The sequence below is a fragment of the Xiphophorus maculatus genome, chromosome 17 (assembly GCF_002775205.1).
Source record: "Xiphophorus maculatus strain JP 163 A chromosome 17, X_maculatus-5.0-male, whole genome shotgun sequence".
Lineage (NCBI taxonomy): Eukaryota > Metazoa > Chordata > Actinopteri > Cyprinodontiformes > Poeciliidae > Xiphophorus > Xiphophorus maculatus.
Window position 1 is genome coordinate 20386227 of NC_036459.1, and position 14873 is coordinate 20401099.

The 14873-nt window shown below is 42.1% G+C and overlaps 1 protein-coding gene across 1 annotated transcript in view; it reads left to right on the forward strand.

Moving 5' to 3' along the window:
- The window catches only part of LOC102231387 (LARGE xylosyl- and glucuronyltransferase 1), an 84437-nt gene extending 69843 nt beyond the window's left edge, over positions 1-14594 (forward strand). The window contains exons 14-15 of the mRNA XM_023350436.1: positions 8758-8953; positions 13181-14594. Coding sequence (XP_023206204.1) covers positions 8758-8953; positions 13181-13378 — 394 coding nt within the window. The 3' untranslated portion in view covers positions 13379-14594. The remainder of the gene's footprint in view (positions 1-8757; positions 8954-13180) is intronic.
- Positions 14595-14873: the final 279 nt, after the last annotated feature.

Below are 14873 nucleotides of genomic sequence, written 5' to 3' on the forward strand. Positions count from 1 at the left end.
ACACAGTCCGTGGTCTTATCAAAACGCCATATGATGTAGACTATTACCTCAATGGCTGATGAGTCTGGGATTCTTGAATGAAGCCAGGAATCTGTGGTCATGTCAACACAGCTGTCTCTGATAGTCCGATCTGTAACAGTCAGGAGTCTGAGACAGGGAAGTCTTTAGGTTTGTCAAAAAAGCATAGTTTACACCATGAAAATGTTGTGGAGATTCATTCTCATAACTGGTATAGTGATCTGATGGAGTCAGGGTTTTTTCTGAGACAGGGAAGTCTTTAGGTTTGTAATCTTGATTTGCTTAAACTGCAAAGATATGTTGAAGATAACAATGATGAACAAGTTATAACAGCCTCACAATGTCAAAGTCTCTTTGGCATACTGAGTCTAAATTAAACTAGGTTATGTTTGTGAAGAAAACTACATTAAGTCACAACACACAGTGCCTCCATGCAGTTATAACATGAAGTTGAATGACTGTTACAATACTAATAATCACAATAAAATTGATGAAATATCTATTTATGACACAAACGTAAGTTTGTTTGTATATGTACTGCATTGTTTATAAGTAATTGAAGATAATTAACATTTTTAAGCAAACTTACTACCACCTAGCAACACGTTAGCAGCCTTCGTCCCTTCAGGCTCCTTTCATGACCCACATTTAGTTTCCATCCAGTCCTTGTCCTGTTCTGTTATCATCTAACTCGAAAAAGGAGGTCACCAGCTTGAAATTACAAAAACCACTAACTATTGTCAAGGTCCTCTCTACTTTCAAAGCAATATTGTGCGAATTAAACATGGTGAATTTGAAGAGCAGCGCATCTCTTTTCTTCTTCTTCTATAGCGTTATCTGGCAGTTTACAAACGTTGGTTACGTATTGTAACCCCAGATTCTATGAGTATAGGCACAGCTAGCTATCGCTAGTGGGTTTATCCCTCGCACGCAGCGCAGCACTGAAAAAAGCTTAGTTCACGCCCACCTACTGGGAGGACCCCTCCCCGGTCTGTATAAATAACAGTCAGACCGGACAAACGGCTCCCTAACAGCGTTTTTCTTCAGCTATTCAGGAACCAGTGAGGCCCACAGGTTAAAGGGCTGCGCCTATACTCATAGAATCTGGGGTTACAATACGTAACCAACGTTCTATATCGTATAGGCTTTTCTCTTTAAGGCTATCGCAAGTGGGTTAATGGCGAATCAGGATGTAGTCTATGCCTCACTGGGTCCATCCAGACCACCACCATGAAGCATCTACTCGCATATAACAAAAAACAGTCTCAGCCTAGAGTGCGTAATTACGCACTCCCGGCCTCCCATACAGAGGGTTAGAAAGGTTAGAAAGGTTGAGATAAACAGACCTGCTGCTGTGAACAGGAACAACAAAGGTTACGAACTGTAAGGTGTAAGGATGAACAGAACAGGTAACTTATTATACATCACTTTGGACAACCATGTTGTTCTCAAATGCTTTGTAAATAAATGTAGAACTCTCCAGGAAAAAAATAACGCGTAACAAAAATAATTATTCTGTCAAAACTCTGAGAACAGAATGGGTCATAGAGAATGTGGAAACGTCACACAGGTAAGACTGAATAAATGAGCATGGAGATGACCAGGAAGCTGCCGTGCAAATGTCCTCCGCAGACATTCCTCCATGCAGAGCTGTGGAGGATGAAATCCCACTGGTAGAGTGAGCTCTCAGATTCTCTGGAGAATCCAGTCAAGAAGAAGTGTAAGCCTGTGAGATGGCCTCACACAACCAGTGAGAAAGATCCTGGTGGACAGAGGACACCTCACTGAGTTTTCTCTGTAATGCACGAACAGGTGCTGAGAACGACGCAGTGCAGACGTATGAAAGACATAACAAGAGAGCACACGCACGGGGCAGAGAAGATGAGATGCATCTTCTTCCTCAGAGTTATGAGGAGGAGGGTGAAAACCCTCCAAAGATATCTCCCTCGATCTGAACGAGCTTGTGATGCTTTTAGGAGTAAAAGCAGGATTGGGATGCAGCACAGCTGAGTGCCGTTGCTCGTATTTTGAGACGAGGGAACAACAGAGAGAGCGGAAAAATCGATCACTCTCTTTGCAGACGTAAGGGCCAACAGCAGAGCAGTTTTAAAAGACAGGAACTTAAGAGGAGCCTGAGTTAAAGGCTCGAATGGAGCTTCGACCGGAGTTCACAGGACCAGGGTCAAATCCCACGGAGGAGCAAGTGGGCGTGACACAGGTCTGCTTCTGCACACACCTCTCAAAAACAGCTTCATCAGTGGTTGAAGACCGTTCTGTCACCAAAACCCTCATGGCAGAAGGGAATAGCTACAGCACAAATTTTAATGGTGCTAAAAGCTAAATTTCTGTCCATCAGCTGCTGGAGAAATGACAGCATGCAGCCTAAAGGACATGAAATGGGTTCCACGCCCTCTCCCTGAGGGCATGGAGCTTTTCAATGCTAGTGTGCACACCAGAGTTGAAAGGCTGACCATTTCGAAGCATATAACGCTGTGGTAGAAGTGGCTTGTGCGCCCTGAATGGTGCGCACCACATCCTGAGAGAGACTGAGCCTCTCTAGGCGCTCCTGTTCAGCCACCAGACCCAGAGACGCTGGCCTATCTCTGGGTGGATCCTGATCACTTCCCCGGCCTGGAGGAGCGGAGAGAGCTCCCTTCATGGCAGCTTCCACGGTCCACCTGACACCAGCTGCTGCAGACTGGAAAACCACGCCGCGTTCTTGCGCTCAGGTGCCACCAGAATTACCGACAGCTGATCCTCCCAAACTCGATCCAGGAGCCGTGGAATCAATGGAACTAAGGGAAACGCATAAAGGAGGATTTTTGGCGAAGGCATCCACCCCTAATGATGGGTTCTCCCGTGGGCTCAGTGAGAACCACAGCTGGCACTGCACGTTCTCCCGCGTGGCAAACAGGTCTACTACCACTCTGCCAAATCTGCTCCATGTTTGAGCGACCAGTTCGGGATGGAGACTCCAGTCCCCATGGTGAGGACCACCCCTGGACATGATGTCCGCTTCTCTGTTCAAGATGCTGGGGATGTACACCACTCTGATTGAGAGCAGGTATACGCGCGCCCAGCACAGCAGCTGTCTGGTAATGTTTAACAGCTGAGCGGAGCGCACGCCTCCCTGGCGATTTATGTAGGCTGCTGCCACTCTGTTGTCCGTGTGGATCAGAACATGCTGACCTTCAGCAGAGGAGCAAAGTGTTGAGTCACCTTAAGCACTGTGAGGAGCTCCAGCACGTTTATATGAAGAGTCATGTCGTCTGGTCACTGTGCTCCAACCACCTGAGACAGACACGTTCCTCCCCATCCTGACAGGGATGCGTCTGTGAACACCGATACTGCTGAAGGGAACCCCCTCTGCAGAATGCTGGGGCTTCCCCAGTGGGTCAGATCGGCACCCATTGGAGGAGGAATAGAGATCCTGCGCCTCTCCTGACGCACAGGATCTATTCGCAGGGGAGCAAACCATCTCTGGAGGCATCTCATGTGCAACAAACCCAGCGGAATCACCACGTGAGTCGCTGACATCATTCCCAGCAGCTGCATGACTGACAGAGCGGTCACTACGCTGCGAGATCTGACACGGCGGAGCCTCGATTCTCGGCTGTGCCAATTGGGCTCTCATCATAACTGAGTTCAGCTCCACTCCCAGATAAACGATCATCTGAGATGGAATAACCAAACTCTTTTCAAGTTAATGGAAAATCCCAGGCTCAGCATATGTGTTGCCAGCTTCTGGGTCTGCATTGCGGCTTCCTCTCTGGACCAAGCCAGTAAAAGCAGGTCATCCAGATAGAAGAGAACTCTCATCCCTGCCATGTGCCGTGGCTGCAGCGCTGTTTCCACACATTTGGAAAATGTGCATGGGGCGAGAGAATAACTGAACGGCAGACGGTTGTACTGATACTGTGTCCCCTGGAAGGAGAAACGCAGATACTTCCGGTGTTTAAGGATGATGGGGACGTGGAAGTATGCATCTTTTAAATCTATGGAGGTGAATCAGTCATCCTGGTGAACGTTTTCCAGCACTTGTCTGATTGTTAGCATGTGGAATGGCCTATCCTCGATCGAGCTGTTGTTTGTGCCTCCAAACTACAGCGTGTAACCCCTGCTGATTAGCCAACCCATCCACCTGTCCAGGGAGCATGCGCCCCATCACTCTGAATAATGTTCTGAAAGCGGGCGTGCATTCATGTGAGGTGCTGTGGTTCGCATGAACTCCAGCCAAGTCAAAGCCCCTACCGCTGTCCCCTGCTTCGGAGATTCTCTGGGGGGGACCCATGGAGGCTCAGCCAGAAAGGGCTGGTCATTAGCCTCCATGCCGCATGACTCGACCACGTTCATGCCACTTGCTTCCTGAAGGGGGGTCAGGGTGCTTAAGACGCCGTTTCGGCATGGACCGATGCCGGACAGATGACAAACAGTCGCCACTCACAAGGTGAGATGAATGCAAAGCTGCAGCCGGAATCACAGTAGGCTGTGACTGTTCACAGAACGCACTCTCAGATTCAGACTGCTCAGAAGAGGGAGACTTATCCACTAAGACAGAAAAATTCTGTGTAGAAACCGCGGAGCTCCTAAACAGCTGTCTAGAGGCCACCTGCTCGCTGTGTGTGGGGAATGTGTGCGAGGAAGCTGCTGTGAGATAAGTTGATCTGACAGAGCTGGAACCTGCAGAAATGTTGCTCTCAGCTATATGTTTGTGTTTTATTTCAAAACATTTCAAGTTGTCACACACATTCCCCCCAGCTAGTCATTTCCTAGCTTGCCTTCTCTGTGGACACTGCGGTTGGCCGGTTCCGGATGGTTCGGGCTGACGTCCTCTTGGGAGACGCTGCATCGCTGGCTGTCGCACTGGGAAGAACTGCCGAGAGGTAGAGGAGGGTGGCAGAGGAGCGAAACAGGAAGAGGCTGCAGCAGCTGTGGTCCATCTCTGTTGTTGACGGCGGCCACGTTGGTCCCTCCAGCGGCCAGAGGTGCGTTGGACAGGTTGCGGCCCTACCAGGCAAAGGATGGACTCCGAAACCTCCTGGGTCTTCTTAGACTCCGATAGGAGAGACTGGAAATTGTCACTGCCACGTTCGAATGATCTGGTGGGACGGTTTGGCAATTAAATAAATAAATTTAAATGTGCGCAGGGCCAGGGGAATGGTTGACCTCTAATGACCCCCTAGAGAACATTTTTCTTAATGTCTTTAGAATGATAGCAGCACAAACAAAAATTTTTGCTCCTCAAACCAGCACAAACGTAGCCGAGTTGATTGACACCTATTTTGTTTGATTTTATAAAAGTGGGGGCGCTGGTTGACCTTTTGACCTTTAACCTTTCATTAATATCTTCAAAGCCAAAGCAGCACAAACAAAAAATTTTGCTGCACAAACCAGCACAAACATAGTCGATTTAATTGACAACCATTTCGTCTGATTTGAAGAAGGTGGTGGGGGCTGGTTGACATTTGATGACCTCTAGAAACATTTTTTTATATCTTTAAAATAATAACAGCACACACGAAAATTTTTGCTGCACAAACGGAGCACAAACACAGCACCAACGTTTGACACCAATTTAGTCTGATTTGGAGAAGGTGGGTGGGGGGCAACTTCACTCAGGTTAATTCTTCATTTGTTAAATTTTGAGAACTATGCACTTTCACAAAGAACCTAGCAAACATCTCTGCGTTGTCCTTGTTTGTTATAGCTTCACACTGATTATCTTTAATTATAGAAAAGAAAAAGAGGTAAAGAAAAATCCCTTCTAATTCCTCCCATCTTTCTAATCATTCCTCCGATCTCGTTTACTTTAACTTCTGTTCCAATTGTACTACAAAACCCCCTCCAATAATTCTTTTTAGATAATTTAACTATTCTCTTAACTTTAGACTGTGCTTTTTTGTATAATATTAAATTCTCAAATCAATGATTTAATGTTAACCTTCTAAATGCTTTATTTCTAACTTTAATAGCTTCTTTACATTCATTGTTCCACCAAGGAACCATTTTCTTTTCCTTTAATACAGTAGATTTGCCAATGGTCTTTTCTGCAGATTTCACATATTATATTTGTAATCATTGAATTTAATTCTTCAATATCATTGCTTAAATTTGACATAATCTTCATAAGTTTGTTACTTGCTATCTTATTATATATTGCCCAATTAGCCCCCCCCATTCTCCATTTAGGATACCAATTTTCTTCAACAACTACCTTAAAATTATAAAACTTCAGCAGAATAGAATAATGATCACTTCCAAGGGGGTTATCATTATTTACTTCCCATTGACTAATGGGAAGTAAATAATGATAGTAATTCCTGCTATCTGATCTGACACTATAGTAAGATCAATTGCAGATTCTGCTCCTTGTCCTACATCAAATCTAGTACCTCTTCCATCATTTAGACAAGTTAAATTATAATTATCCATAAACTCCTCAATTATGTTCCAATTTTCATCAGTCCTTTTACTTCCCCATAAGGTATTATGAGCATTAAAATCTCCACATAAAATATTTCTTCCATTTTCCTTCACATAAATATCATCAAATCTTTCTCTACTTATTTTTTACGAAGGTTATAAAAATATATTGTCGTGAATTTTGATTTACTAATCCATACCTCCACCCCTATAACTTATATTTCTTCATTTATATTCAAAACTTTATAACTAATTCCTTGCTGAACAAATATAGCAACACCTCCTCGTACATTTGGATTTCTATCTTTAGAAAGAAATCCATTGAGAATAAAATCAAGTGATGGTTTAAACCAGGTTTCTTGAATACAGACTATATTTGGTTCAACATGCTGTCTTTCAATAAAAAATTTAAACTGTTGACCATTAGCAATTAAGTTTCTTGCATTCCACTTGATGGATAAAACCATCAAATTTCACCATTACTGAACTGTTGACTTTCATTTATCCCCGTTGTTAAAACTGCACTGATTGACTCAAAAGACAAGTCTTCCACCTCAGTTTATTTTTCTGCTGCTTTATTGTTTTAATTCCCTCTGTTCTACTATCTGTCTGTGGTGAACAATTTATTACTTCAATAATAAATGCAACACATTTCTTCTCCACAATCATTGTACTTCCTAAGGTTCTCTGGCTCTGCATTTGCTCTGTTATGTGAGATAGCGTTTAGGGCAAAGAAATGTTTTTAGCATTAACATTTAAATTACTTACTTTTTTAACTGCATCTGCATATGTTACTTTTTCCTTTGCACAGTGCAGGTAAAATTTGTACCTGCACTGCTCTTTTATGAGCTTTGCATCATTTAAATGCAGCACTATGCTCCCCACCACAATTACAACACTTTAACTTAGTTCCTTCAGAACATTTTCCATACTGATGTTCCCCTCCACACTTGGCACACCTAGTCTTAGCTCTGCAAGCAGCAGCAATATGTCCAAACCTTTGACAATTATAGCATCTGGTTAGTGGAGGAATGTATTGCCTTATTGTATAACTGACATACCCAATCATCACCTTTTCGGGTAATCTGTCTTCTTCTAGGATTAACATAACTGACTTATTAAGACTTTTAACTCCTTCTCTTGTAACAAACAAGCATTTCACTTTAATCACCCGAGCCCCTATTACATTACCTTTAATCTCTTCCTCCGTCAGATTAGTTGATACTCCAGATATTACTCCCATTACTTTTCCTTTGTCCTGCCATATTTGGTGGCTTGATAGCTTTTCCCAATAATGTCTTGCATCTCATTAGTCCCTGCACCTGGTCTCTATCTCTGCATAACATCAATAGATTACCATCTCTTAACGTTTTGACTGCTTTCACCTCACCTATTATTTTATATATTGCCTCACTTATATAATGGACACTATAGCCCACAAAAGACCCAATGGAGGGTTGAAAAAAAAGTTCTAGAAGCATGTTTCTAAAAGTGCATTTAGTTTACACTTTTAATATAATCTTAATAAGTATTCCCACTTGATAACATATTAAAAGTGTTCTTCAGAAAAATACAGTATATTTAAAATATACCTTAGTATACTAATGTATTTTCACCAGGGTACATTCCATTCGCAGCAAAAAATTATCCTTAGAAGAGCAAGTTTACTGTAGTGGTGATTCATGTTTAGTCTAGAGGTGGTTCACCCAAATCAAGGTAAATGTTTTCTTTCCACTTAACTTTATATGAATATGATTGGATACAGCACTCTGAGTAACCAGTGGCTACCACTAATTATGGGTAGTGTTAATAACTGTCTTCGGCACATCTGTCCAGTCAGCAGTCTTCCCCATGATTGTGTCCTACTGACCCAGATTGATAGTCCATTTACAGCAGTCTTTCAAACTGTGGTCCCTGGAACACTGGTGGTTCGCTGGCACACCTTAGTGGTCCGCATGTACCTACTGCATGTAAACAACCATTTATTTACCATAACATGAGCTCAAAGTGTGACACTGAAGTTAGCTTACAAAAATTGTGGTTAAAAATAATGGAAAACTGGCTTATAATATTTGGCTTATAGGTATGCCAACTAATATATAGCTTTGTAAATCAAGACAGTAGTTATGTTAAATATGAAACAAAATAAATTTTGCAGTGTATGAGTCATTAGCTGTTATTTTTTTTGTTCATAGTGCCATAGTGAAAGCATTGTCAAAAAGCAGTTATCAAATCTAATTTGGTTTGTAAAAAATTGTTTATTGCAGTTCATTGCATTGTCTAATTTCTCCTCTTTTCATTCTCTGGTCCTTATAGATACCACGTGTGGACCAAAGGCCATGCGCCAACTAACTTTGCCAAATGGCGGACAGCCACCACACCTTACAAAGTGCTGTGGGAGGCCGACTTTGAGCCCTATGTGATGGTGAAGAGAGACAGTCCTGAGTATGACCGCCGTTTTGTGGGCTTTGGCTGGAACAAGGTGGCTCATATCATGGAGCTTGATGCACAGGTTATTCATCAATTTCTTTTTTTACATAAACTAAAACAATTAAGCTAAAAAAATTTTTTTCTTTTGTTATAAATATTTCCGTTTGAGAAGGTTTTTCTCAGTTATTTTTCCTTTTGCAGAGCTTTATTACTTTGAAGTTAATACCAAGTTTTCTTGGAATAATTTTAATCAGAATCACTTTTTTGCTATTGCCAGTAAACAAGTTCACTGGCTAAGAAATTACTTTGTCACTGTGCAAAAATAAATAAATAAATAAATGTTATTATTAATGATAATAAAATAAAATATGAAAAAGAAAAATAGAAAAATATGAAATACGTATACACATTCTGAGTAGCAGGTAGATAAAGTGACTGTGCTATGCCAGAGTAATTTAACAATTGTTCATCAGTCTGATGGATGAGGAAAAGAAACTGTTTTTGTGGCGGGTAGTTCTGGTCAGGATGAACTATAGTCTCTTGCCTAAGGGGACGAGGTTAAATGGGCTGTGCCCGGTGTGAGAAAGGTCTGCCACAATCCGACCTGCATGACCTAGAGTCCTGGAGGAGAACAGGTCCTTTATACAGGTCAGAGGTTACAGACGATAACTTTCTCAGCGCACACAATGCCCTGGATGTGGCCCCAGTGTACATATGGTGACATAGGAGGTGAGGATGGACTCTGTATAAAACTGCACCAACACTTTAGTTAGCAGTTTGAGTTGTCTCAGAACATCCTATATTGGGTCTTCGTGAATGACATCAGTCTCAGTTGAACTGATTTGGCTCCTACTTGAGGTACTGGTGATGGTGGTGCTCAGGAAGAGGAGTTCACGAAGGAGATGGAAAGGTCCCTGAAAACAAGAGGGAATAGTGGGTCTGTGATCTGAGTCTCTTAGGTGTTCTTCCCCAGCTGTACATACTGCCTCCGATCCATCGGGAAGTTGGCGATGGTGTCGGGAACATTGAGCTGAGAGAACTTGACTTGGAGCAGATCTGGCAAGATTGTATTGAATGTGGAACTGAAGCCTACAAACAGGATCCTGTTGTTGGCTCTTGCGGAATCCAGATGTTGCAAATAGAAATGAAGAGCCAAATTGTTGGCACCATCTACAGACCTGCTAGCTCTGTAGGCAAACTGACGCAGGTCCAGGAGGGGGTAGTCATGGTCTTAAGATGGGAGAGGGAGGCTTCCAGGTCAGACCACCATCAAGATGGCCACATAGCGAGAGTGATCCTGGTTGAACCAGAGTACTTGGAGAGTAAGTAAATCTACCAATGTAAAGCGTGAAAAGGAAGATAAGAACACCACTTCAAACAACAAACACCGACGGTTGAGATGGAATAATTTTGAAAAAGATGAAAAAGATGGTTGAGAAAGATGGGACATGGCAACAATTAACAGGTAATGGATTCTAGTTAACAAACAACTAGGCACAATGTCTAAAATGACTGAGTCAGAACTGATTCAGTAACAACTAATAGAGTGTAAACTAGCAATTAGAGACTACAAAAATAGCTCCAACTGCTGCAAAAGTAAAGGTGCTGAAAACTGGATCCACAATGCGAATCACAACTTCACAGAAATCCAATTAAATGGAGTCATATTTTAAAACATAATAAAATGCTTTTGAGATCCTTAAAGCAGATGCAAAGACTTTTGTTCCACAAGAGAAATACTGTTAATGACAATGCAGAGCTTCAAGTAAAAACAGTGCACCAGAGTATGATAAAGAAGAAAGCCTGCAACTCTACTTATTGGCCCTTCTGATCCCAATAAGATCAGAAGGCCCTCTGCAGCAAGCTGCTCACTCAGTAGCCAATGAAAATCTGTTGTTCATTATGGAGAAACAAAAGTAATTAGCTTGCATGTTGGTTTATCGGCAAAAGTGAAATTCAAAATTTTGATTGTGATCCTCTCCGTTTTCAGGCCTTTATGTGCACATTTGAAAAGATTGTCGAAGCAAAATTGGTAATTCGGATGATTGCATGCATTACCACACAGTACTCCAGTGGGCAGCCCAATGAACTTGTCAAAAGTTGTCAACATATGGTGCTGGATATGTAAAAGCAAAGACTGTGCTGTATGAGCACTATGGAAATGGACATGTTATTGCGTCTGCTTATCTTAATAAAGTTCACTCATGGAAAAGCTCTTCAGGCATACTGTTTGTTCTTACGTAGATGTTGCAATGTGACGGAGGAAGTTCATGATCTTTCTGAATTAATCACAGGTGCCAATATGCTTGCTCTGACTAGAAGATTGCCATATTAAATGCTAAGGTAAATGCCAAACAATAACATGTGACATCTAGGAGAAGCAGCATCACAGAGCTACACTTATTGGCACTGTTTTCTTCATTGAGCCTCAAGTTAAAATTACTACAGATCCTGTCTTTGGAAGTCTATGTGATGCTCCATCAACAAATTTATCAGCCAAAAGCAGCAATGGAAGGAAACGGTCTCCTCGCCCAAGAACTAAAGCGAGTAGCTTTGGCATAATTACCTCTGCTGTTTAGAGAAATAATAAATCAGAGCCTCAAGACCATTAGATTGCTGTGAAGATTTGTTTTACAAAAGAGGACACATACTGGAGTTATGATCTCTGCTTGAAAAGAGACCTCCTAATGAGAAAATTTCATTTCTATGGAAGAATGGTGATTCTGATTTTGTTGCCTGCATACAGGGCACATTAGCAAGGAATGTAGAAAATGCCTTTCATGTAAAATTTTCAGACATGCAAGTATACTGTATATCCAAGAATGAGTTCAAACTTGATGCTGAGGCAGGAAATCTTCCTGTCACAGTTCAGACTAGTGGTCTTAAGGTGCACCTGTGACCTTGAACTGTTCAGATGAGTTCATTAAAAAAAATTATTTCTCAGAAAACTTCTGTTATCAGTTCACATTAATAAATGTTCCATTTATTTCAGCCATTGCTGATGACAAATACTCTCCTTAGATGCTCTGAAGCGTGAGCAAATTAGAGGGCTACAGCAGCTACCTTGTCCCCATGGTGTGGGGAGGCATTTCTTTGGTCCCCCTAGCCCTCCAAGTGCTAGTCAGAGGTGCCCTGACTGCTATAAGGTACCGGATTGTGCAAGGAGGAATGGGAGGTGTCCTTGCACAATGACCTCAAAATGACCTCCAGCAGGCCACTAAGGTTCCAACCCTAACTGTCAGAAACAGTCTCTATGAGGTGTTATTGGAGCTCAACATATAAGGCCCTCATACCACCCTATATGTGCCCTTTGCCTGTAAGCACAGGCACATGTAGGACCTGTACTTACAGCCCAGTACCGTGCAGGATGATTGCCGTTTGCTAGGGAACACTAAAATGCAACATACTCCAGCATGACTAGTTTGGTGGTGGGTCAGTCATGGTGTGGGGATGCATTTCTTTTGGTAGCTGTACAGCAGCCAGAGGTGCCCTGAATGCCATAAGGTATGGCACCTTATGGCATACCTTATGGTACATCTCAGGCAATGTGTCTGAGATCCTCAGACACATTGCCAGACCATATGTAGGTGCAGTGGGCCCTGGGTTCCTTCTTATGCATCGCAGTGCTAGGCCTCATGTGACTGATGCGTGTCAGCAGTTCCTGTATGATGAGGACATTGCTGTTATGAATTGGCTTGCCTGTTCCCCAGACCTGAATCCAATTCAGCACATCTAGGACATCATGTTTCGGTCAATCCACATCTACGTCACGCTATAGACTGTCCAGGAACTACCTGATACTCTCTGATCAGATCTGGGAAGAGATCCTTTAGGAGAACATCTGACGTCTCATCAGAAGCATGCCCAGGTGTTGTAGGAGCATGCTTGACAATGCCATGTGAAGGCCATATACTCTACTTAGCCTCCTGTAGTCTTGAGGAATATACACTGTGATGTTATTTTCCACTTTCATATTGAAATTCAAGTCCTAGTGTAATAATTTTGATTTACATTGATGATTTTTGTGTTACTTTCTTCTCAATCAATTACACTGTCTTAAAGTGTTTAATGAGAATCTTTAATTTATTGAGATCTAAGATGTGTTATTTTAGTGTTCCCTTTAATTTTGTGAGCATTGTACAATAAAATCTTTTGAGAGGGAGGTCTTGTATCCAATAAACCTATCAAGAATTTTATTGTTTTGTTTAGTTGATGTACCGTTTAATTTTGAAATGTTTTGACTCAACCAGGTTTTGCCAATGATATTTACAGTTACTGCAGTGTTTTCTGTCTCTCTCTGTCTCTCTAGGAGTATGAGTTTGTGGTCCTGCCAAATGCCTATATGATCCATATGCCCCATGCTCCCAGCTTCGACATCACAAAGTTTCGCTCCAATAAGCAGTACCGGGTCTGCCTTAAGACCCTGAAGGAGGAGTTTCAGCAGAACATGTCTCGTCGCTTTGGCTTTGCTGCTCTGAAGTACATGACAGCTGAAAATAACAGTTAGTCAGCACTCCAGGCTCAAGGTCCTCTGGAGCAGAACTACTCAAAATGTTCATGGAGTAGGAAAGTTAAACACAATTGAATTACTTAAATGGGGTCCTTTGGATTTTGTAAGACTTCAGAACCTGAGACTTTAAAAGAAGATTTTAGCCTGAGCAACCTTGACTTCATATTTTATCTTTTTGTGTGAGTAGAAGTGATGATTATTGAGGATTGCACTAATAATAGCTCTTTTGTGGTGACAGACTGTGTGGGCCAACTGTGCAGTCCATCATGCACTTCGAAAGAAGAGGAGAGAATTAATGTCTTATCACGTTTCTAAGACCACTGACAGATTTTGTGGCTGTAAAATAATATTGTGAGTGTGTGTATCTTTCCTTCAGGACAGAGCTTAGGAAGAGCCGTTGAAAGAGAGGAATTGAAGAAACCACCACAGTTTAACTAATAGAAGGCCAGATGAAGCAAAGCAGGAAATACGTCCCAATAGATCAGAAATCTCTGGAGGTTTTTTCTCTCATTTTGAATCAGACATTAGTGTTTTCTTCCCTTTACAATGCTGTGAGGTGCCACCATTACAAACTGGGGTAGGATATTTTAAGATGGCTGTGTTATGATTTTAGCTAGCTTGGTCATTGCCTTCCTGTGCATTTTCGCTCAAAAAAGTTTTTGCTTCCAGCACAGTCTAGTATTGCTCCCCTTGAACCTGGTCGATTTTTGACTAGGGTCAAACAAAAGAAGTTCACCACAAAATTAATAACATCGATTTTGGTTTGGTTGATGTTTTATAATTGTAGTTTTAGCAATGGCAGCAGAGGAAGTGAAGAAAGCCGTTCAGTCCATATTGGCCACAATTCCAAAAACTGAATGAACATTAACAGCCGAATCATTCGGATCGGCACGTCTCTCTTCACAGTGGTCAATGGTTGTTGCTGGCAACTTCCGGTTAGCTTCTTAGTGTCAAACTGAGAGCATTACATACGCAAATGTTAGCGATTGGATGAAATTTAAAACCTTAGCACAGGGTTGCCTCCAGGAAGCAATCATTTCTCAACAGCCAAGAGCTGTTGAGAATTGAACAGCTTATTTCAACATTTTAACAGTAGTATACTGTATGAAGCAAAGTATAGTAGAAGAGAAACTGGTTTTTACCCAGGCCAGGTTTAGGTGCAGCTCAGCTGAATGCATAGACCAACATGATGTATGAGCCAAAACATGCTGGGATTTACCCTGTCCAGAACTGAAGTAAACTGTTTGAAGCTGGTGTCGAGAAAGACTCGCCTGGTTCCTGGCGACCTTCTTTCAGATGCCTCACCCTTCTTCCCCCTGTGAATCAGCCAGACTGAGCAGCCTGCAGTCAACTAGTTTCACAGAAAACACCTGTTAACGGTCACTCTTTCTCTTTATTACAACTTGCATTTGTTACTGAACCAGGTTGGTTTTAGTGACTCGGGTGAGTCCCAAGTTGTTTTACATATAGTTTTGGGCTTAAAGCAACCTAT